The sequence below is a fragment of the Zootoca vivipara genome, chromosome 7, assembly GCF_963506605.1.
Source record: "Zootoca vivipara chromosome 7, rZooViv1.1, whole genome shotgun sequence".
NCBI classification, from domain to species: Eukaryota; Metazoa; Chordata; class Lepidosauria; order Squamata; family Lacertidae; genus Zootoca; species Zootoca vivipara.
The window spans coordinates 43,061,948-43,087,252 of record NC_083282.1 but is presented as its reverse complement, the minus strand read 5'-3'; the positions used below and the strand labels follow the sequence as shown (position 1 = coordinate 43,087,252).

At 46.0% G+C, this 25,305-nt stretch overlaps 1 protein-coding gene across 1 annotated transcript; it reads right to left on the bottom strand.

The window, feature by feature from the left end:
- Positions 1–25,305, bottom strand: TAL1 (TAL bHLH transcription factor 1, erythroid differentiation factor). The gene is made up of 5 exons (XM_060277473.1): positions 25,233–25,305; positions 15,649–16,257; positions 14,097–14,188; positions 10,655–10,705; positions 1–5,675 (listed from the first exon to the last, which is right to left on the bottom strand). Exons 1-5 carry the CDS (start codon positions 25,244–25,246, stop codon positions 5,254–5,256), a joined length of 1,188 nt encoding a protein of 395 aa, XP_060133456.1. The 5' UTR covers positions 25,247–25,305; the 3' UTR covers positions 1–5,253.

Genomic DNA, 25,305 nt, shown 5'->3' with positions numbered 1-25,305 from the left:
TTAAACCTTTATTTAGAAATATCCTTCATATAGTCATTATATATATATATATATTTATATATATATATAAATATACATACATACACATTACAACAAATGTGTTTTCAAAGTAGCACATCACCTTGTGGGCTTTTACAAAGGTAATCAGAATAAAAATGTACCAAGTCTGGTTATACTTTACTTCTGCTTTAAAATGCAGGGGGGAAACAACAACAAAAGGGGGCAAAAAGAATCCATCACACAGTACAACACTGACTTGAAAGTGCTGCTTCTTCGGAACCTAATTTTTGTGGGTGTTATATACACCAAGACACAGAGCAGGCAAGAGAGGAGAGGCATGGGAAACCAGAATTGTACCATTCCAATCACAATTTAAAGTACACACGAACAGACCCCAGATATACTGAAATCGTACTGTGCCGAAAGGATTAAAGTTGTACCATTCTCTCATATGGATTAAAACAGTCAAAGAGTGTGAGTAATGCATGTGATGTGTGGAAAGCATCTAACATTTTATTCTTCCCAATTCCTGGGCAGCAGAACCCACTAAAGAAATTGAGATGTAAGCAGCTTACATCGATCCATAGTGACCTTCCCAGTTACACCAGCACCATTCAGATGACGTATGATGCGAGGAAGGCAAGGTAAGCAGAGGGAGAGAGACCAAAGGCTAGATCCTGTGACCTAGAGACAGTTTGAAATCTGTTTAACTAGGGGGGGGGGGGCAATACTATTGATCAACATTCCAGTAGGCCATTCACATCTCAAAACTCACGATCAGGCACAGTGATTCTTTCCTCCATTCTCACCCAGACCTCCTCCTCCTGCCCCATCTTCATTGGCTACATGATAATCTCCAACTCAGGTGTAAAATTACTTATTGGTCTCACTCTTAGTCCCTCCCCGACACTTCGCATTTATAACTATCATAGAAATAGATACCATTTTGTTGTTTTCTCCCATGACCTGGAGCTCTATGAGGCATTACAAAGGAGTGCAAGTTTGCTGTTGTCGAAGTTAAACACTGAAGGTTAGATGCATACTAAGCTTGTTTCACTATAGCTACAGCCTTTAACTGGAAGCAGATCCCATTGAACTCCATGGGCTTACATCTGAATAGACATATATAAGGCTGGATTTTTCATTCCCATTACAATCTAGGGGACAAGTCATCATTAGTTTAATTCTGTTGGTTACAATAGAACCTAAACTCAGTCTGGATCCAACCTAGAGTGGCATTCTGCATGTCTGAAGAAATTCACACCACATTCCCATATATAAAATATCTAGGTGAGGGGCAGGACCCAGCAAGTTGAGCACCAGCTATTTTTTATGAGCAGTGAGGGAAGCAGGAAAACAATAGGTTTATTGAGATGGCATCCATGTATCACAGTTCACCAGGGTCTCCATAAATCTAGTTGGTGAGCTGCATTAGGCTTAGTGGTTCACAGACTTGAGCTGCCATCGATATAATTTATTTATTGCAAATCCAGTGAAATGTACCAAATAGATTCACATTGATGGTGAGATCAGACATTCACTGATCAGATGAGTTCCGTTGCTATTTTAGTACGTGAAACAACAGTTTGCACTTATCTCTGCTGTGAAACAGTAGCAAGCCACTATTGGAAGCAGCATGGGAGTGAGGAATTTCTTCAAGATACACACCCCATTGCCTATAATGTCTCAATGGGAGAATGTGAAAGTCAATGTGTACATGAAATCAGACAATGTACATTTGGATTTTTATCATTAGGAAATGCAACACTGCCAGCATAACTCCTTTGTGGAAGGCTGTGTGAAAGCTCACAATATAGGTTACTTCCACAGCTCAGGGGAGACATGCCACACTTTTGCAGAGTGACAGTACCACCAAGTGCATAAGGGGAAGGGATCACTTACTTGGAGCAGTTGAATGTTAACCCATGGTATGGGCTGGTATTGAGCTCCAGGGAAATGGTGTTGAGGTCTAGAGAATGCAAGATGTGGAAGGAGGCTAAAGAGCTCCTCACACAACTTCTCCAAGCACAGTTCTTTAGTCTCACACCAACATTTACCTACAATATTGTGAAGTCAGAGGAATTTGTCCCCTGTGTGATATCAGTTGCGGAAGTTAATTCTGAAGTGGAAGTGGCAGGGGAGGGGGGCTTCTGAACTTTATTAAATCTATGCTAACATCTCCCAAGGCCAACTGACATGCCTAAGGGTGAAGCCAAGTCTAAACCAAACAAGACCATTTTGGCCCCTAGAACACTAATACCCAAAACTGGGTATTAGTGTTTTTAATGTTTTCACTTGAAAATACTTCTCCATATAATATACCTCTCAACACAAACATACAGACATTTTAAAATAGCAATAGTTAATGTTCATTTCCTCAGAAAACAGGAGGAGGTATCTCAGGGGCTTGTCTGGTGGGACAGAGGCAGGGGCTTCCCTGGTGCTTACTGGGATGGGCTAGATGAATCAGTGGCAAGGTCAGGGCTGTGCAGAGGCCTCCACTGGAGTGTCCACACAGCCCTGGCCTCATGCTACCCAGTACATGGCAGCAGTGACACTGGTCCCAAGAGGCTCTCCCTGCAGCTCCACTCACCAGGTGAGCCACTCCTGTTTTTAGCAGTTCTATGAAATCCAGTCATATTTATTTAGGAACCAGCAGCTCTATGCTAGTTTTCATTGGTCAAAAGACTAGAGAATGCTGTATCCCATTTCCTAGCTAGCTATCAACCTAGGAAAAGATACTGTAAAGACTGAAATAGGAGAAAGTAAATGTGGGGCTGATGAACATGTCCAAAAATTTGACCTACCGTGGCTGTGCAGGACCAGTGAATGAATGAAACACACTAAGAGCTCAATCTTATATGTATTAACTCAGAAGTAAACTGTGTTCAATGAGGATTACTCCCTAGTATGTGTGTATAGGATTACATCCCAAAACTCAGAATCTGGTGCTTTGCAGTTCATTTAATCTGACTTTCAGATTCCATTTCCTTTCTATGGATTTCTGTCAATGCTTCCTGTTCATAACAACTGTTTAAACAGAAACTTTTAAAAGCAGTGTTTAGCAAGCTATTTATTCCACCTCTCCAAATACATTTGGGAGTTAATGGGATAGTGGGAAAATGAAGTCCGCACACATATGCACAAGCAAGCACATCGTCCAAAAGAGAAATACTTTAACTTTCACCGAAAAACAGAAAGCCTTTGGCATTAAAAACAAAAGCCTTCTGTAAAACTGTTTGGATATCTATGAGATGTTTATTTAAAAAAATAAAACAAGACTTAAGACTGAAACCTCAAAGGCCTTCTCCATTAAGGGTAGACTTCCATTTGTTTGCAAAGCTGTGTCCTTCAGTCATGGAAGAACCCAGAGTTTTCTGAATCGTGCCTTGAACCTGTAAGACTGCTGTAGCTACAGAGAGTGCATAAAACAGAAGCAGTCTTAGCAACTATAGCTTCCCAATATGCATCCTAGAATTATGGGTGTGCTTGCAAACATGTTGCTTTGTGTGCACATTCACATGTTACATTTTTACCCGCACACTTAGAAGATCTCCTATGCTCATCTTGAACGTGCAGTACAGTATATGAATTGGCCCTGAGAAGTGTAAAAACCTCCTGGATCTGCAATTGCCACAGAACCATTGGCTGTAACCTTCAAAGCTCAAAGTACTATTTCTCAAACACTGTCATAGGCTTTATTGGTGATTTGGTGAGATTGCAGAGAGTTAGGTGGATTCTGATCGGGGGTGGTAGTTGGAAGATGTTTTGAACAAAGTACTGTCATGGCCCAGGACAGAGCTCACATGCTATTGGAAACAAAACATCACAGGACTATGTTGCACAACAGAATGCACAACATCTCTAGCTCCATGCAATACCCCCTGAGCATTGTCCTCTTGGGGCTTCTACTGCAAAGACTCCTGTGGCACTTCCAGACTGTCGCTATTTTGGGGTTTGATTCAATCACATACCGATAAATACAGGCTGCACAACTATAGTTGCTTGGGAGGTCTTGTGCAACAAACCCCCGAATACTGGATTTTTTTTGCAATAAGTGATAGGGGGAATGCACTGATACGCTGTCTAGCCTCTCCACAAGCAAATCGGGGTGCATGCCCTTAGCATGTCTGGCACACAGCACAGTTGGCCATTTGCCATTCCCAGCAAGAACCTGACTCTGATGGCCAACAGCATCAACCACGAATATGGTTCATGGATATCCTTTTGTGCAACTCCCATTCATTTCCACAGATCTTGTGCAGAAGCTCCCAGTGGATCATGTGACCCCTGACTTTTACGTAAGGAAATCCAAACAAGTCAAAGTGCATTACTGAAACATTGTTTATACCAGTTTTGTATATAAATATATATTTACACACACACACACACACACACACACACACACACACACAATTTCTCGTCGCACTTGTTTCAGGAAAAATAAAACCAGGAAACCCCAAGATGAGAATTCCAAGGAAATGCTGTTGCTCACCCAGGTTAGAAGAAATCATCATTGTGATGAAATGTCATAAGTTGGGAAACAAACCCTCACTGATGTACCTTTTTAGTTCAACAGATACTGCAGGTTGGAATTAAACAAAAAGATTTCCACCATCATAAATACAAAATCTCAAACAACCCAAAATTGAGCTAGATTTAATTTTATAAAAAAAATTCAGAGAAACCCACAACACAAAGTCAGCTGTTCCTTCGCAAGGGATTATTTCCTTTCTTCCATAAGAAAGGCAAAGCTCTTGAGTGAAGGCAGACAAGTTGCATACATTTTCTCAAAGTGAGCTGGAGAAAAACCACATTGCAGGGATGGTTTTTAAGGGCTTCCATGGCCACATGGACGCACAATCTTATGGAGGATGCTTGGAACAGATGACAGGGAACGAGGGGCAACACAATACTGAAACAGTGATAACTCTGCAGAAGGACAGAGTGTCAGGCCCATCCCTTTTAATCCTTGCATGAATACAAGATGAGATGGCCGTATATTTCCACCTTTGAGTGTTAAACTCTTTCAAAAACACAGAGTTAACAAGACAATCCTCCCAGGCCATCAGTGCTCTGTCAGTGAAGATGCACTTGATCCATCTGTGTTTTTTTATGCAGCTCTCTTGTTCAAGCCAACAGGAAAACTTGGGAAGTACCCATTTTCTTTTCGAGAGGAGGGGGGGTGGAGGACATGCATAAATTCCAGATACCATGTATTCAAGGGCCTGCCTGTGCCTCTTTGCAGGTTCATCATCGCTGCGCACTGTTTTCAATGGGAAGAATAGAATGGTGGAGAGCTCTCGTGTGCTGCTTGGGGTCTAATGGTTCGTGTTCTTCTGTGAAACTGTCTGGGCTTCCTGCTCCATCTAATGAGCTTCCACAGCTTGAGTTTGGAGACAACATGTCCTGAAGAAGGTCCTCTTGCATGAGGCCACTCTCTTTGCTGACTTTACCCCTTTGGTTTCCTTCTTCTTCCTGGTCATTGAGCAGCTTGGCCAGGAAATTGATGTACTTCATAGCCAGGCGTAAGATTTCGTTCTTGCTCAGCTTTTTGTCAGGCGGGTGAGTTGGGATGAGCTTGCGGAGCTCAGCAAAAGCTCCATTGACATTCTGCTGCCTCCACCTCTCCCGGCTATTTGTGAATATTCGACGGACCACCTTTGTGTGAGGACCTAAAAATAAAAAGAAATGCAAGGTTAGCAGTGGCAGAATTCATGGGGAAACAGTAACACAAACACATCGAAACCACTTATTAAAGTGTGGCTTTCAAGTAGGGATGGATGAATCTGCCATTTTTCCCATCTTAAATTCAGTTCACCACATTTCTGCATTAGTTTGCATTTTTTTTGAATTAAAAAAACCTCAAAAAAATTACTCAGCATTTTAGTGTACACTTCCCCCCAAATACACTTCTCTGTATGCAAATTTTGAAGGACAGCTATGTTTCAGTTTGTGTATTTTTTCAGAAGTGTGAATTAGATAAGGTTGCATAAAAACTGGATTTCTCCTTCATTCCTACAGTACAATCTGTAGATATCTTAGCAGAGCCAGCCAGGTACACTTTTCATCACTGGAACAGGAGACAGAAATTAGACAGATGTCTCATAAGGTGTGAGACGAACTATAATCAGTTTGTATTCCTACCCAATCTCTTCTGCAGCAACATAACCTGAGGCTTCATCCCACAGTGCAACTTGGCTAGCTACTAATCAGAGAATCCTTAACAGAAAGGAATATACATACAGCACTTCAGGGAGACACTATCTCTATCTATCATCTATCTATCTATCTATCGCATATTGGTGGTGGTGGGTACTAAATTAACACTTTTCAACACTGAGTCAGTCACTATCCCTTAGCCTAAACTACCTCACAGGGTAGTTGTGAGGATATGATGAGGAGACAGGAAAGCATATATACCACCTTGAGTTCCTTGAGATGGGATATAAATCAATCAAACAAATACTATGCAGACTGTGAATTGTTTCATCTTACAAAAACCCATGACACCCAGTTGGATGGTCTGGTGTTCATGATATGATACATGCTATGTGTATTGGGATCCTTAAGATCCACCAAATACTCTTATAACTGAGGCCCAATGTTGAGGATGGGGCCAAAAAAAAGAAAGAGAGAGAACTTCAGCTGCTTGGTACAGAATGCGTCCCAAGTTGGCTTTGTTCCAGTGAAAAAAAGCTTCTGCTTGTACAAGGCAGGGCCCCTAATTTTTGTCACACGCACACAAAAGAACTCCATCTACTGCAACACTCTGGTTCATATTCTATACTGATCAGGAGGTCTCCTAACCATCAGAAGCAACTTTTCAGGGGACACCTGGGTTGTAGTGGGTAGGAGAGATCAGTTGTGGTGCCCATTGAGACTGGTATGGCAGAAGGCAGCATGGCTCACAGTAGGTGGCGCCATGCCCAATAACAGGCAAAGCTAACTGATTCTAGTTTTGCCCCATCCTCCTCATTACTGAGTTCTATAATGGTGACACTGAGGACTCAGCTATACAGATGCAAATAAAACATTTTAAATGTGTTGTGACATGCAATATACAAATATGGCACTAGAGGGTGAAAGTGAGCTATGCCAAATTCAATGTATTTTTTCCAAGACTTTTTAAAAAGCATTTTTGCAGTGTTGTTGTTTTTTTAAATACGTGTGTAGATTCCACCTGAGAGTAAGGAGAAGGAAGCTAACAACCAACACTGCTCCTCTCTGGACTCGCTATACAAAAGATGGCAGGCTGGTCTGAGCTGACTTAGGGTCGACTTGGGCTGATGGGGGGTTACCCCATTCCTCCAAACAGACCAGCTTTCTCCTGGAGAGCAGTAAAAATTATCTTGGGGCAAACAGAGGTGATTTCCACTAGTGCAAAACCGCCATGGATACAGCCCAATGACTGTAATTCACAACCCATTTCCAGCAATTTGCACATACTCAATTTTAGCAGAATTTTAAAAATGATAATTTGGATTTTGTTGAGTGCAATGCCCGTCGGCAGTCACCTTCCCAAGGGAAAGGGGCCTAGGACCCAGCAGTTCCCCACAAGTTAGTCCACCCAACAATCGAAGCAGGAAATTGATCGTGTGGGATACGCCCACCTGATCCTAACAGATGATCCTGCTCGATGCTCCAGAGGAAGGCGAAAAAGCCCCGGTGTCTGCCAATGTGCCGCGGGGGGAATTTCCTTCCTGATGCCAACCCAGGTGACCAGGAAAACCCTGTGCATAAGAGCAAGAATCACCACATGTTACAGCAGAAGGCAGTAGCAAGTGTCATTCCCCTGTCTTTTCCATAAGCAATGTTTACCCTTATATTCTGCATGAATTATGCACTGTGCAGATGAAGGAGGTTACACATACTTGACTTAATGGGCATTGTTTACTTCAGCATGAATTTGGCATTTTTTAAAATCAGCAGCACCGGTGGCGGTGGTGAAGGGTAACTGGATTGAGTGGGCAGTCAAGTATAAAGGGTCTTTTCAAGTCAGAGGGAGCTGGAGATGTAATGAGGTCAACTGTTGCAATAGGGAAATCTGAAGCGATAGGTATTAAGGGGAGGAAGCTGTTGCTCAAAGCTGGCTTTGGTTCTCAGTTTGCAAAGGGATAAGCACTAAGGCAAAAAACTTATTAATGGATCCCCTGCCCTCTGATCCAGAAGCCTTAGTCCCAGGTGAATGGAATTGACAGAGACAGGGTCAACTCTAGGACTCAAGGAGTACTCTGCAAATTGCCCTCTGGCGGGTCTTCTACATTAGTGGGCACTGCAGACTTATGTGGTGGCAATGACATCCTGCTAGGAGGCTCCATTTTAAATTTCACACAGTGCCCATTGTCATGGGCCACTAAAGGAATCACAAAATGGTGGTTGTCAGGCTATATTGGCAGCATTGTTGGAAATTTTAAAATGCCAAATTCAGGACAGACGTGACTGTCAGTGACCTCTGATGCAGTACTGGGGCCTCGGCAGTGGCCTGGTGCTGACCCCAAGCCTGGACTGAGGTGAATTAATGCTTAAGAAAAACAATTCTTCACATGCTCACAGACACTCTGCTTTTAGTCACACCAAGAGCCCATTCCTCCTGACAATCCCCACTTAATATACACTTAATTTATAATTATTTTGAAACCTGGAGTGGCTGTCTTCTCCCCCAGCAGCACCACCCTGTCCATATGCCTGGGTGCTTCTTCAAGGACCAGCATCCCCATGTATATGTTACAAGGAAGAAATAGTCCATTGCATCCATCTCTGCATACAAAATTACATAGTTTGTCTCTTTATTAGGGGTAGGTAAAGGGTAAAGGGACCCCTGATAGTTAAGTCCAGTCGCAGACGACTCTGAGGTTGCGGCACTCATCTCGCTTTACTGGCCAAGGGAGCCGGCATACAGCTTCCGGGTCATGTGGCCAGCATGACTAAGCCGCTTCTGGCGAACCAGAGCAGCGCACGGAAACGCCACTTACCTTCCCGCCAGAGCAGTACCTATTTATCTACTTGCACTTTGATTTGCTTTTAAACTGCTAGGTTGGCAGGAGCAGGGACCGAGCAACGGGAGCTCACCCCATTGCGGGGATTCAAACCGCCGACCTTCTGATCGGCAAGCCCTAGGCTCGTGGTTTTTTAGACCACAGCGCCACCCACATCCTTTATTAGGGGTAGAGATGGGCAGTTGCAGAGAAAAGCAGGCATGTGTCAAGGATTTCTTAGGACTGGGAATCCAGGAGGTGCCTATTTGAGTAGGGCTGCCATATGTCCGGGAATTGGACTGCCAAAATAGCGTCTGGGTGGATTTTCACAGAATCGGCCAAATGTCAAGGGAAACCCAGATGTATAGCAACTAGAGCAATGTTTTTTTAAAAAACAAATCTTTAAAAAACCCTTATTTATTTTTTGGAAGATGCTCCCCAAAGGTCAACAACTTTGTCCGGATTTTAACTTTTGGGAATATGGCGACCCTGTATGTGAGATCCTTGCACCCTTGTACATATACAGATTATAAATCCCTCCTTGCAGGAGGTTCAAAAGAAGGAGCTCCACCTCCCTAACAAGTTTTATGACAAGAAGAGTGACAGTAAAACTGGAAACTGGCCCTCTTCTAGATCCATTTATGCATGGCTTAAAAATATTGAGGGCTTATCTTAAGAACATGTCAAGACTGAGAAAACAAATATTACTTCTACTTCCACTGAAGCGCTCAAACTGAGAGGATATTTTTCACAACCCATGAGCAAAACTTCTTTTTTTAAAAAAAAGAAATAAAAATCTAGCATTATCCAAATTGATCTGCCAATCTAAATTTTATATCCTGAGTTTTGATGGCTGAACTAAGCACTAAGCCCTAAAAACTATTTGACTGTTTTTCTTAAGTTACGGGGGCATTGATAAAAGTGGGTGATGGCATTGAACTTTTTTCATTGGATCACAAACTTGGTAGTTGTGAAAAAGTAGTGAGAAGGCAACTCTCTATCCCCCAGACCTTATACTTCAGATCAACCTACTGCAGCAACAGTAGAGAATCTCTAGCCCACAGACTTAACTAGGGCCAGCAAGGGTCCCAGTTTGGCCTGCAAAGCCATTCCCAGCAAGCCACACCCAACTGTCAAAGTTGATCCATTGGAGTGCAGAAAGATAGTGATCTGGCCCACTGAGCCAAAAAGATTCCCCACTTTTTCTTTAATATACCAGAAGCCTTATCCTGTCGACTTGATTTCATGCATTTATTTTGGGGTGAAAGAAGGTCTCTGCTTGGGGAACCCCAACCATCTTACCTGGCCTTGGAGAAAGTCTTGTGTTGCAGGCACGTCTGAAGTAACCTTCAGTTCATAAATAAGATGGAATATGAACTCTCATCCCACAGATACAAATCCAACTTTTTAGTCCTGGTCCCATCAGTGTACTACATCCAATCTACTGCATCACAGAGATCACAAAGTTCTACCTCAGTGTCCCTGAACAAGTTGGCGTTTTGCCAGTTGACTGGTGCACATCTTTTAAACTAAAAATACTTCCCAAGTCTTGCCTTTGATGACATAAAGCAGGGGTAGTTCACCAAAAGCTCAGCTCCCCACCCCCAAGTTCTTCCCTATGGCCCCTGAGAATTTGGCAGCAGCAATGGAACAAAAAATAATGATGATGTCCTCACCAGCATTGGGACTCTGCTGTCGCATGGAGGAGTACCCGCCATAGGTTTCTGCTGTAGAGGGGTGAAAAGAAGGAGGGTACAGGGAAAATTGTGTTCAGTCGTGGAAAATTGTCCTGAGATTGCCATCTAGGGTCATGGTTTCAAATCCCACCCAAGCTCAGCAGTGTGTGAGAGAGTGGATGTGAGTGTGGGGCAGCCTCTTGACCACCCCACACACTTTTTAGGTCACTGGCACGAGGTCCCCAGAGGTCAAAGCAGCCCACGGGCCGCCCTTGACATGACAATGCAAAACTGCATTTAGAATGGATTAAATCAAATACATTAGGATCATTGTTGGTTTGGGCTTCTGTAGGCTTAGGGCTCATTGGGGTTGATCGTTTTCTGCTTTGTTTTCTTTGCTTGTTCAGGTGACAGAACCACAGAAATACCACATAGAGTTAATCCATCACAAAATTAATCCCAATTTTTGAAAATGCCTACAAAAATAATTTAATAGCCCTGGCTTGTGGATTCATTGTACTGCTTTTCTAGCAGCCTCCCAACCCAGAGTTGTGGCTTAGTGGCAGAGCATCTGCCTTGCATGCAGAAGGTCTCTGGTTCAATCCCCAGGAAGAGCTGGAGGAGACCCCTATCTGAAACCCTGGAGAGATGCTGCCAGTCTGTGTACTTGTCAATACTAAGTTAAATGTAGCACTGGCAGCAGTTCCATGTAAATTGTTGGTTTGGTCTAAATAAACACATTGGTAGAAGCCAAGTCCCTCACTGCCACAGGATAACTCTCATTTAAAAGACAGAGGATCCTTGCAAAGCTACTGAAGATGGTGATGCAAGACTAATCTTAAATTGAGGAAATCCTCAATTTAAGATTAGTCCAGCTGCATTGTCATGTTAAATAGCTTGTCCCTGTGTCTTTTCAATGAGACATCCAGTCCTTCTATAAATTGTGGAAATATCAATAGTTGAACAACTGAGTTAGCAGCAAACAAAGTCAAATGTTTGGTGAAATATAAAAATGGGCTCATTAACAGAGCCATGACTGTTAATGTGAACATTTAGGATTACTAAGCATATGTAAAGCAGAATAGCTAGCAAGCAAGCAAGCAAGCAAGCAACCACCTTGCCAATATGGATGGAGGAAATGTCTAACCTGATATTTAAAATATAATATTAAAAGGGGGAAATATATAAATCTTTTCAGGTGATTTTTTGTTAGTTTTATTTGATCCCTAATTTACACATAAATGATTGAAAAAGCAGCAAGGATATTTCTATTGCTTTGAAATACATTACAAATCCTCACCATGTTCTGTAAGTGGCGACCTCTCCCTGGGAAGCGGTTCTGACCTCCAAATGGCATTTTGCCAGTTAATTACCCTGGGATAATCGGGCTGCCATGGTCATAATAACCCAATTTCTCCATATCAGTTTATGAGCAAATGAGGTGTGGGTGACAGCATGTGTCCCATTCATGGAATTAGTTCCAAGGGTTTTTAACAAAGTTTCGACTTTGTGTCATGATCCCACATCAATAAAACCTGCTCTGCACCCTCACTTTGGCTTCTTTGATTCTCGACCTGCACAAGTTGTGCCCCACTAAGGCAAACCCTCTTTGTCATATTGCTGCCTACCTAAGGCTACAAAAGGGTTGTCGAGAATCTGGAAAGTCACAGGACATGACTGATGGGGCTGTGTTCAGCTTGGTGGTTACAAGAACACATGCCCAGTCTATACACAGTCCAGACAGGCTAGTAGTACTTCTGGGTCTTAAGTTCATGTCCTCAGTATATATAAACCAAGAAGGAACATCTCACCAGTCATGTATACACTGATGTTTCACATGGTGCAGGTGTAAAGAAGCCTAAAATCAACCTTTTGCTCATGGGCAGCTTTTAAATTATTCCATGAACTTCAAGGCCAGTATATATAACATTCATAGTTTCCAGAAACTGGTACTCAGAGGCATATGCCTTCTCTGATAGTGGAGGTAGAGTATAGGCATCAGTAGTAGCCACTGATAAGCCCTCTCCTCCATGAATTGGTCTAATCCTGTTTTGAAGCCATCCATGTTGGTGCCCATCGATGCCTCTTGCGGAAGCAAATGCCATAGTTTAATGATGCTCTATGAAGTACTTTGTTTTGTCTGCCCTGAATCTTCCAACATTCAGTTTCAGGGGGGTGGCCCCAATGAAGAAAGAGGGAGTGTGACTTCTCTCTCTCCACTTTCTCCACACCTTACACACCTCTATCCTGCCACCTGCCTTACTCATCTTTCTTTCTTTTTAACAAAGAAAGTCTCAAGTGTTGTAACCTTTCCTCCAGTCCTGTGATCATTTTGGCTTTCCTTTCATTATTCTTTCTCCAGCTGCATAATATCCTTTTTGAGGTAAGGTGGCCAGAACTGGACACAATAGGTTCCTATAATGGCATCACCATATTGGCAGCTTCATTTTCAATCCCATGGAATTTGCATTTTTCACAGCTGCAATATGGACCCCGCTTCTTGTTCTGCTGATTGACGCCCTGGCCTTCTGCACCAAAGTCAGCCCTGAAAGCTCCAGAACACCTGGACACCTGACCCAGCTGAAGGTCCAAAGGCCTCACCCCCTCAAACTCCATCCAACTCTGATAGCTACGCTCCTTTGATTTCCAAAAACTGGTTTTGCTTAGTGCATATTGCTCCAATTCATGAATAAATACATGACCAGGGCAATGTAGTACTGTAGGCAAATATTGTCTTCTCCCTCCTAGGGTGGTCATCAGCTAAGCTTTACTCAGAGTAGAAGAACCACTGAACATAATGGACCTAACTTAGTTGTGCCAATTCATTTCAATAGATCTGCTCTGAGTAAAACTTAAATGAATACCACCCTATTGCTTTCATCCCAACATTTTCCCATTGTTGCTATTGTCACCATCACCACCACCACTATGAAGCCAACGTGGTGCCTTCCAGATGCTGTAGGACTATAGCTCCCATCATCGCCGACCATTAGTCATGCTGGCTGGGGCTGATGGGAGTTGGAGTCCTCTGATTTATGTACTTAGCCATCGTATATTCACCAAGTCCAGATCCTTAAGTCGACAAAATGACACCCCATCCAAACACAAGAGGGAAGTAATAGCAGGCTTGGGGGAACATCAGTGTTTGCTAGGTACAAAAATCATTTGGAGCGGGGAGGAAAAGCTGAAAGCGGGACAACAGCCCAAGCGGAACTCAGCATGCTGAATGGCTATGGAATGCTGTGGAGTAATGGCAGCATGACAGGAGGCGTGGCTGGCTGGAACGCTGAGCAGAAGCACTATTACTGCAACGTTTTGTTGTAGGTTCCACCTGTAGATCATAATCTCCACCCCCCCCCCACCCCTGCCAGCATGAAAATAGCAGGAAATCAAGTAGCAGGCCACAGTTCTTGAGACCCTCCAATTTAAAAAGCTTCCTCACCATCAGAGAGCTCCACTTCATAGGGGGACGGTCTTCTTTTCACTCGGTTGTTGCTGTACATAGAGAAGTTATCTGGCTCTCCAAAGAAACCGCTGCAAAGCAAGAGGCAGAACACAGGACAAAATGAGGAGAGAGAGTACAGTATTGCAGGGCAGATCTCTGCTACAGTCTTTGAATGTACGTCCATTCAGCTGAGCATATGCAGAGAAAGTGTGAGTGTGGGAAGAGGGGCATTGTGTGATGAGCATTCATAATATCGTACATATATGCACATATTACAGATGCTCATCACACACACCGAGAAACCTTGAGCTGCAATTCTAAGCACATTTATTTGGATGTAAGTTCCCCTGAAACCCATTCACCTTCTAAATAAGATGCTTTTAGGATTCAGATGTATTACACACGGGCCTGGAGCACTTTCAGAGTGCTTCTAATGGAAGAATTAAGGTATACTTTGCAGCACCTTTTTTTGAGCCTAAGGGATGCTTACCAGGGTTAAAGGATTTGTGTAACAAGGGGGGGATCATTGTGGAAGCATCTACTAACCTCAAAGAAGGCTTGGCCCTGGCATGACAGAGCTTTTTAATATACATATGAATTGGGATTAAACGGCATTGCATTTCTGCAGGCAGTGAAAAGGAACCTCAACAATTTCTTAGCTAATGGAGGCAACACATCGATGAAACACTCAGAATAATCCCTGGGAGGAAATGTTTTCTCTCGTTTTTTGATCTATTCCACTATAGACAATTTCTCGGCGAGGGAAGGTGAGAGAGACGGATCCAGAGCGCTATCATTACCTTTGTTACTTTAAGGCTATCAACGTCTGCTACTGTAGTTAGTGATGCTAGTTAGTTCAATGGCATTTCACGGTACAGCCTGTTTTACAGTTCTAGCATCTCTGGCATTTTTTTAAAAAAGGCAGTCAACGGGTTCCTTCATCATTATTGTTTCAAAAATGGTGCATAATTGTGGTTTAGAAAATGATGTATACAGAGGGGCCACTGAATTTGATTGTCAATAGAGAACAGGCGATCCACCAGAAAGAATCTGTTTCCTTCTTGCTCGTATAGACGAACGTGGTGGCTATTAATTTCGTAGCAAGTAAGGCAAAAAAATCCATTCTCTCTATGACAAGCGGACAAGGCAACAAAAGGGAAAGGCAGACAGTCCCACATAGCTCAGGTTTGGCACTCAGAAGGCGAGAGGACAAAAAAAAAGAGCGGAGAGAGAAAAAGATGTTGGTTTGTAAAAGAAAGGGAGGAAAAATGAAGGAGAGAGGGGAAGCGTGGGGGCAAGGCAAAGCCCCCAAACCAGAGCATGAGACTCTTAAACTCAAGGTCGTGGGTTCGAAGCCTACGTTGGGCACAATATTCCTCCATTGCAGGGCCCTCGTGGTCCCTTCCAATTCCACAATTCTGTGAAACCGGAGGACATCATCGACAATGGTGGCATATGACAAAGGCGACCCTAAGCAAACCAAGCCGAGGACTGATGGCACAGGCAGAAAAGTCCCTCCCTCCCCCCCTCCCCCGACGCTGCGGCGGACCTGCTGGCGGTGCTGAGCGGGGGGCCGAGGCCGTAGAGCATGGCTCGCGCAGGTGGCTGGAGCGGGAGCGCAGGGGCTGCCGTGGGGCTGAGCTGCACCATGCGGGCGTCGCTGCTGGCGTTGCTGCTGCTGCTGCTGAGGCTGGCGCCGGCGGGGGGCGTGCCCGTGCCTGTGCCCGCGACGGTAGCGAGGGCGAGGGCAAGGGCGCTGGCCGGTTCGGCGCGCTGCGCTCGGCTGTTGCTGTTGCTGTTGCTGCTGTTGTTGCTGCTGCCTCCGTCTTGCTCGCGCTGGCTCTGCCTGGCGCCGCTCGGCGCGTCCGCGGCTTTTATAGGGCGCCCGGCGCGCACCAGCTCGATCACGGGCACCGGCGCGGCGGGGGGCGCCGGGCCGGGGGAGGGGGGCGGCCGGCCCGTCTCCTTGGCAACCCCATTGAGCAGCGCCGGCTCCCCTGGGAGGGCCATCCCCCCGCGCTGCCGATCGCCGACACTGCAGACGCTGTGGCTGCCCGAGCCCAAGCCCAAATCCGGCTCGCCGACGCCCTCCGCTGCGGCTCCGGCTCCGTGCGCGGCATCCCGCGGCGGGTCACTGGGGGGCCTCTCCATCAGCATCCTGGGGAGAAAGAGGGAGAGGAGAGCCGTGAGGGAGGGAGGGGCGCGCAGGGAGGGGGGCCGGGGGAGGGGAGGGAAAGGAGGAGAAAGGGAAAGTGGAGGAAGAGGAAGGAAGGAGGAAGATGAAACGGGAAGGGAGACGAGGGAGGAAAATTGCGCGCAGGGTGAAGAAAGGAGAAGGGCGAACGAGACGAGCTTCCAACCCAAAAAAAGGGCTGGGAGGAAGACTGGGAGGAGGAAGGATCGGGAAAGAAAGCGACGCCTTCCCCGCCCGCGACGTCGCCCGCTTGTCATTGGCAGCGCAGCGGGCGCCCAGAGGGGTTGGGCACCGGTGCAGGGCCGCTCAGCAGCCGCGGAGGACAGTTGCGCGGCTGGCAGGGCGCGCCACGTAGAGCGCGCGGCCCTTGTGTGGCCCGGTGGCCGGGCAAGCTCGGGCGGGGACACCCACGCGGATCTAAGACGGGGGAAGAGGGCAGAGCAAAGGGGGTCCCTCCCCCAACCTACGGCTCTGAGACTTCCCTGCGCCCCAGAAAAGCGAAGGTATTTTCTCTTCAACCTGCCCTCCATCCTCTTGCGGAAAACTCTTTGCCAGCCCTGCCCATATCTCGTTTCTGCTTTTTAATTCCACACACGCACCCTTCGGACTTCGTGGCAATCGGACGCGCATACCGCGCAAAGGTCTTGCGCGGGTGCGTTTCCTAAGAGAGTGCGGGTGGTCTCGGGGAAGTCATTCTAACAGTTATGAGGTGGGTGGGGAGAGCGGCCGGAGAATCAGATATCTACCATTTGGTGGAAGAGGAGGACGGTGGCAGAGTGACAATGTCAACCAAAAGAGGAGGAGTTGTGCAGTGGAGAGAAGGAGACGAAGACGAGGGGAAGCCAGCATAGCATCTTTGTTGCTGAAAGAAAAAGAAAATCGCCACCGTTCGCTGAGGCAGCCTGCTCCGAAGAGAAACTTTTTCATTCCACATTAATGCCAGGGATAATTGGGGGGGGGGGAGTGTAATAAGAAATTTTATCACAATGGAAGAGTGAACAGGAAGGAAGGAAGGAAGGAATTCACCTATCTGTAATAACCTCTAATAAGCAGCGCTGTAACTGGATTTCCATCTCCTTTTTTATTTATTCTACCGATCCAAAATGTTAAAAAAAAATGAAAACTCGGGTGTTTCTTGAGTGAATCGCAGTGCTAATGTATTCTGTTATGGTGTATTTGCGGATATCAGCTTTTAAATTAACTTTGCATAGCCATATCGATGCCTTCAGCTAATAATACTTTGGGGGGCTAAGTGTCCTGAGTGTCTAGCCGACACTTGCCTTGCCTTCCTCGCTGCAACCAATCGCGAAATAAAGGCACTTTCCAAAAGTCGGTTGCGCTCAGGCTCTGAGAACAGAGCCAGATTTGTTAACCTCCAAGCGCTCCACAAATACTGTAGATGAATTATCCCGATCCGGCGTGCGCTCCAAAGCTGCTGCGCGCGCGCACGCACACACAGCGCCAGTTAAATTCGAATATTTGGGCTTCACGACACATTTAAACTCGAATTCTCCCGATTACATCAATAGGCCTTTCTCCAAGTAAATCTTCCGATCGGCGATAGTATTGTGATCAGCGGAACCAAACGCGTCTCAGATCCAACTCTTCTGGCCGCCGCCAACACAGTTTTATTATAACGAACGGAGGCCCTCCCCCTCGATCGCTTTGCAGCCATCAGATTTCTGGGGGTCGCGATTAACTCTAAGGCTATTTGGCGGTACAGACCGCTGCGAGGGTGGGGAATGGCTTCCGGTTTGATCCAGAAACGCCAAACAACACGAAGCGAAGCTGTCTATGAGATATAAGCCCAAACTCGGTTTTTCCAACTATCTCCATAATACTTGCAAGGGAGTAGCCGTGCTGATATCTTGACACCTCTCCCCTCAGCTTAAATACTTGGGGGGGGGTTGTTGTTTTTTTAAGACCAGGTAGCCCTTTCAGATGGCAATCCGATATGCACTAAATTGGAAGCAAGTCCCACGAGAATTAGGGGTGCTATCTTCCGAATATACACCCCTACTAGAACCGTCGTCCACCCCCCCTGCACACACACACACACACACACACACACACACACACATTTCGCTGGGGTGATTTTCCCTCTGAGTCCAACGAGATTGGTTCCCGAGGACCGAATGAAATATGTTCAGGATTTCAGCTTCAAACCGGCGGTCCTGGTTAGTTAGTGAATGGGTTGGTAAGGTTTCGTTTAAGCAAGCAGTGATCAGGGCTCCCGTTTAAAGGAAGTACAAAACAAAGCACGAAGAAATACGTAGAGGCGTTTGAAACGCAATACAGTATATATTGGGGCTGATTGGCGATGGGGCCTAGAGAAATCCATATTTTATGGAGTTTCGTTTAAATCGCTTAAATGCAGCGGGATTATTCCCGTCCGGCTTTCTCCGCTGAGCTGCAGGCTGTTGATTTCACGCCTCGAGTATAAATCCGGTCAGCGCCTCGCTCGGCTGCATAGAAAAACCGAGGCTTAAATTGGTTGCTGGCGAACTGAAACCACAACAGCCCCCGGGGATCAGCCGAGGAGTTGTTTCTGCCCACCCAGCGGGGCTCTCCTCCGAAGGAAGAGCAGCGCCGAACAGCGCAAGGCGCTAGTCCGCAACATTGGCATGTCGAAAGGCAAGCAAGGCCAGCGGCTGCTGCCGGGAGCCCAAGACCGTTAAGGACGGGTGGCCTAACCCAACTCCTACGCTTGTTGGACCTCCAAGGTCAAAACGCCACACTGAGTTTCTCGAGTACATAAAGAAGGATTATCAACGCCTTGGCTACTAGTGCATAGGGTCTTAATAATAATAATAATAATAATAATAATAAAATTATTATTAATACCCCGTAAGGATAGCATGGAGAACGTGTGGGTAGAATACCTAGCATTCAGACCTGCCCGACTGTCCCCAGACTTACGCTGCAGCCCGTAAGCTCGGTAGTATTTTATCATTTATCTCAACGATTGTTATAGCGCTTGATTGCGGTTGTCTCTGTGTGCAGGAGACCTAACTTACCATAAAAAGGTGAAAGCGAGTTAAAAGTATAAAATCATAATTCAGTTAGAAAGCCTGCAGGAATAACGACGATAATCTTCAGTAAGTTCAGGGGTGGAAGGACTTGTTTGGCCTCAGCTGGGAGGGAGGCTCAGGAAGGTGCACAAAATTAGGCCCCTCAACGTTGAAGGCAGGAGGACTCTTTGTGGTTACAAGTTGTGCATCATCCCAGCCACCGGGGACCCCCCCCCCCCAAACAGTGATTTCCCTGAAGACCTCAGTGGTCCAGCAGGGATATAATGGATCTGGCGATCCATGATACCTCTGGACCGACCGAAGTTGATAAGGGCCTTGGGAATTAATACAAAGACCATGAACCTGACTCAGCAGCGAATATGACAAGTGGCTTATGTATGCGATTGCCGCTTTGCTGCTCGGAATTAATCAGTTTGTATGCTGTGGCAGCAAAGCATCATTTAAACCAAGGGATCTGAAGCCGATTTCAATGCTTTGTGTAGGCAGACGGACCTGCCCAAGCCCGGCCCAACCCTACCAGTGAAGGCTTTGCCGTTGTTTCCCAAGGACCACGCCACCAACAATGTCCTAAACGCCCGCGACACCAGCAGGATTTCATTGTTGTCAAAATCTCCGTTTGGGACCGGGGCTTTCCTCTCCATTCCTTCGGGCTCTGCCGGGATGGGTTGGAAGGAAGAGGGAGATCTTTGGATGGCAGCTTTGGAGACAGTAGAGGGCTGGAGGGGGGCGTCGTGGAGAAGGAGGAAAGCGCCATCAGAATAGCACGACTCTATCTTTGACCAGTCACGACCCCTCCCCTGCCTTCAACTGCGTCGGCGGCAGCACCCACCCAATCCGGCCGTCTCCTTCCTCCTTTTAATTGGACTTTCTGATACTGTACTGTCAGATGTTAAGCAGCGGCAGCCCCTCGCCTCTTGCCTCCACAAAGCCCCTCTCATTGTCAAGGCCGCCTCTCCTCCTCTTACCTCGAGGGGGCTTTCATTTAGGGAGGGGCTAGCCCAGGAAGCTGCCTCCTGCCATGGCTTAGCCTTAAGCAGAGGAAGAAGCATCTCGGATCAGTAGGGATCCGTCCCGGATATGGGGCCGAGGAAGTGGGGTGCGAGAGAGATATTTAGATCTGGACAGGGTAGGGGAGCATATTTAACTTGAAAGCCAGAGGAAAATGGGTGTCTGTGCAAATGGGTCATAACATAATATTTCACATCAATGCTCACATCCTAAACGCATTCTCGGTCTGAAATAAGTACAATTGATTTTGATGGGGTTAGTTTCGAAGGAAATGTTAAGGTTCGCAGGCTGGTTTCGATTTCCGGTTCATGCGTCAATTATCACGTGTATGTGAGAAGTGCCGTTCCTACCAGTAACCACAGGAGTCCAGCAGGAATGGGGGAAGCTTCACCCCCACCTCTCCATTCCCCACTTACAATCTTGTCTCAAAGAAGCCAATCTCACCAATGAGAGAGAAGTCATCTACCACTGGTATGCTTAGCCTGGTAAGGGAGACTGAGAGGAGATATGATAGCCATCTTCAAATATCTAAAGGGCTGTCACATGGAAGATAGAGCAAGCTTGTTTTCTCCTGCTCCGGAGGCTAGGGCCCGAACCAATTGCTTCCAGCTACAAGATTCCGACTAAACACCAGAAATAACTTTCTGACAGTAAGAGCTGTTCGACAGTTGAACAGACTCCCACGAGAGGTGGTGGACTCTCCTTCATTGGAGGTTTTTAAGCAGAGGTTGGGTGGCCATCTGCCATGTATGATCTAGTTGAGATTCCTGGATTTAAGGAGGCTGGACTAGTTGACCCTCAGTGTCCCTTCCAACTCTACAATTCTATGATTCCATGACAATTTAATTTCGCTTTATGTACTCCTAAATATTTGCCGAATCACATTTTGAGATGGGAAAAGTCTAAAGGAACGGGATAGCTTCTATCTCTTTACCACCCCCTCCTTCTAATTGAGTATGCTTTTGCAGGCAAAAAAAAAACCCTACCCACAATTTTCTTATTATTATTTGTAGCTTCAGGCCTGGTGAAGATTCCTGTGCGACTCAGAAGCTTGTTTTTTGTACCCTGCCTTTTGTATTCGCTCTTGGGCGCAAAGGAAACGAACGTTTTCTTTCCTTCGACGCTTCCTTTCCATTGTATTGTTGTGGGGGAGAGGTGTGGGGCGGGAGGCTCTTCCTCTTAGAAGGAAGCCGCGATCCCTGCATTAGTTGTTCGCTCTGCTCCTGACACAAGCCCTGGATCTCCAGGAGCTTTGAGTCTATCCAGCAAGGGAACTGCGGGAGAAGCAAGCGGCCAGCAAATTGCAGATAAGTGGCGGGGAAAGTCCGGCGCACGTCAGGATCTGAAGGAGTGAGCTGCGTTTGGGGTTTTGTTGTAGCTACGCACGCTGTATCCAGAAAGAAATGTATGAAACGCGAAAATTCGTGTGTGTGTGTGTGTGTGTGTTTTGGGGATGGGGAGAGAAGTCTTCGAGAGAAGTGGATTACACGCACACACCATACTGAATTCACCGTCAGCGTATGCGCTGCTACAAAATCGAGAGATGGCCAGGAGACTCAAGTTTGTGGAGGAAGATGACGTCTGTTAAAGGTTATCTGCGGAGCTTTCATTTCAGAGGCAGTCTACCCCAACGGGATGTCAGAACAAAAGGCAAGAGAGCGGTATTCTCTCCGCTTGCCTTTTATTCTAACAATAAGTTACCAGTGCTAAATTTAATTATGTAAAATTTACATGCCCGGGCTGCTTTTAAAAGACAAAATAAAAGAGTTACAAAAGATCATTAAGACATAATAAGGATGGCATAGGACACCATTTAAAGCTTAAATTAAATTAAACGAGAGTTGTAAACTAGAGAGGTATCCAGCTGCATTAACAATTTATTTATTATTGGGCTTATTAGTCTTTCTTACAGACTATAAACTCAAAACAACTTACAATGTACAGTAATCGGAAAACTAAAACCAATATAAAGTTTCAAAACAACAACGACACCGATATACATTAAAAGCATTCTAACACAACTGACCACAATAGCTAAAAGTCTCCAGGCTAAAGGGGGGGCACGTTCGTGATTGGCTCCTAAAAGCAGCCAGTGATCGCATCAGGCGCAATTCCCTGGAGAGAGCGTGGTGGGAGCCATCACTGAAAAGGTCTTCTTGTTGTCACTCTGCAGACCTAATTCAGAGGGGGCGAAAGAGCTCCCGTGATGATCATAGGGCTGGGGTTGGTTCACCTGGGGAGAGGCGGTCCCTGAGGCACTGGGGTCCCGAGTAGCACAAGGCTTTATACCGTAGGTCGAAACCAGCACTTTGAATTGAGCTGGGAAACTAATTGGCAGCCAGTGCAGTCGTGTCCGAATTAGCTTTATACGTTCAGACCATCTTGCACCGGTCAGCAATGCGGCCGCGGAATTGTGGTTTCCGAACTGTCTTCAAAGGCAGCCCCAGGTATAATGCATTGCAATAATCTAGCCTAAATATGCATACTTCTGATATATTCTGCGGCATCTGTCTGGCCACAGTTGCAGAGAGGCTGCTGAGCCGATGGGCTTGTAAAGGTCATTCTATTCTTAAGCATAGCTTAGCAGCCTTGAGGGGCCGTGGACGTCCTCTCCTACAAAGTTATCACACATTTCAAGCAAGATGTGGGTTTCACCATCAGGACATCGTGAGGCCTGCTTGTGTGTTTACCTGACCTGTCTGTCAATAAATAAAGGGCGGAAGCGCGAGTGGAAACGTCTACAGCAGGCATAGGCAAACTCGGCCCTCCAGATGTTTTGGGACTACAACTCCCATCATCCCTTACCACTGGTCCTATTAGCTAGGGATGATGGGAGTTGTAGTCCCAAAACATATGGAGGGCCGAGTTTGTCTATGCCTGGTCTACAGGGAGGAAGCCTCAGTACAGGCTTCTACACGATCTGGATTTTTTTTTTGCGTGTAAACCAATACACGCAGAGGGAAGGGGGAGGAGCTGCTTGGTAAGGCCCCGCCCCCCGAGGTAGACCTATGCGACCTTTCTACATTCCCACACAAACGTGTTCTTTCTTTCTGTCTGTCTGTCAATCTATCTATTATCTAAATGCAATGTAATCTTTTTCTATCAGTTCCTAAGCGCAGGTGCCATAATTGTGGTGTGCATATTTTGATGCAAATATATCACTTTTCTGCCGTACTGTGTGACTCACAACGCTCCCAGTATTAGGCAGATGATAGTCTATTTTATTTATTATTTGTACCACGAGGAATTAGAGGGTTGTATGCACCAGCCTGCTGGCTGCAGGAAACAGCACGAAAAAAGAAAAAGAAAGGAAGCATTTGAGCATTTGAGCAGGCTAGCGCCTCGCCTTGGTTTATAGGGCTATAATATTCAGAAATATTCGTATGGGGGAGGGGGGAGTTTTTAAATTTTATTTTAAGGAACCCGTTTTACAGGAAATGTTCAGAATCGGAATTCATAAAAGACGAAGAAGGGAGCGGGGCGCGACAAATTCCAGTTCGAAATATGTTACATTTTCAGCCTTCCTCTGTTTTTTATGCACACGTGCATTAGCTGAATAACACGGTAGATCTTGGCAGCATCTGAATTGGGAGAAACGAAATCCCCACCCTCTGAAATATTGCCCGTCTGCAAGTAGGTTCTATTTTAAGTTAATAAATAATAATCATAATTGCACTGCACCAAATGAGCTTTCTTAAAGAATCCACCTTGTCTGTTCCCAAACCTTTAGCTTTCTCGCGAAAAGCAGGGGACAACAACGCACAGAGGGCCGCCCAAGCCTTCTCTTCGCGGCCTGTTAGGCTGCCACGCACTTCGGTATCCGCTTAAGAGAGATTCTGCGCCTTCTCAGACAGGCCGCCTACACATCTTTCCTGGACGCTTCCCATCACTATCCCATTAATACCTCGCACCTCTCCGCGCAAAATACGCATTTCATTTCCACCCCTGCAAATCCAAGTATCTCGGGGGAAAGAAATGGCGACGAGAAGCGGGAAACGAGTCTGAATTCTGGGATCTGAGCACCCGAATCCGCCGGCTAACTCGGTTTGCCGCCTGCGGAGTGGCTTGGCTTCTTTTGTTTACCCACCACCGTAGACATGTCCCCCGCCTTAAAATACCGGGCCAAGCCTGAGCTTCTTAGTGCTGGTTATATACAGTAACAGGGATAAAGTCCAGCTGCAGTCTTCTGTACACGCGTGCCGGCAAGCAGACGTGCAGAGAATGCGGGACCTGGTTCGCATGGAGCCACCCCGCCTCCCGCTTCCACCTTATTCCGCATTTGCGTCTGGACTCACAGCAGGCCGTTTGCTGGGTGGAAATGGGCTCCAGCACAAAGAAAAATAGAGAATTTTAATAATAATAATAATAATAATAATAATAATAATAATAATAATAATAATAATAACAACTCCCAGATAGCAAAAGCAGCCGAAGAGCAGCTGCCCTGACGGATAGCTGCCTTGTTTCGTTAGCTAACCTGAGAACATCCAGGGGTTTTGCAGTGGGAAGGCGAGGCAGCGAGCGGGCAAAGAAATAAAGTGAAAATACACGTCCATATAAATTTATATTTCTTTCATCCTGCTTTCCTCCCTTCCTCAGTGTGTATATGGGCGTGTGTGTGTGTGCGCGCACATATATGTATATGCACACGTGCGCACGAGAGCGATCTCAGAGTCTGGGAATGGCGCAGGGATATATATATATTTCTGTTTGTTTCTATTACTTCTCTGACCGCCTCCTATCCTTCTTCTCTGTTTGAGGCAAGGCTTCCTAATCCGGGCCCAGTGGCAGGCTGGCTGAGGAGCGAAGATACCCCCCCAAAAACATACACGCACGCACAAAATAACCCGCGAAAAAACAATATCGAGCGCGTCAAGATCGTCTCTCTCTTTTACTCACCATTTGCTTTTCATTGGTGAAAATGACTGGAGCCATTTTGTGGCCTATTCATGGCGGATGGATGCAATTTTTT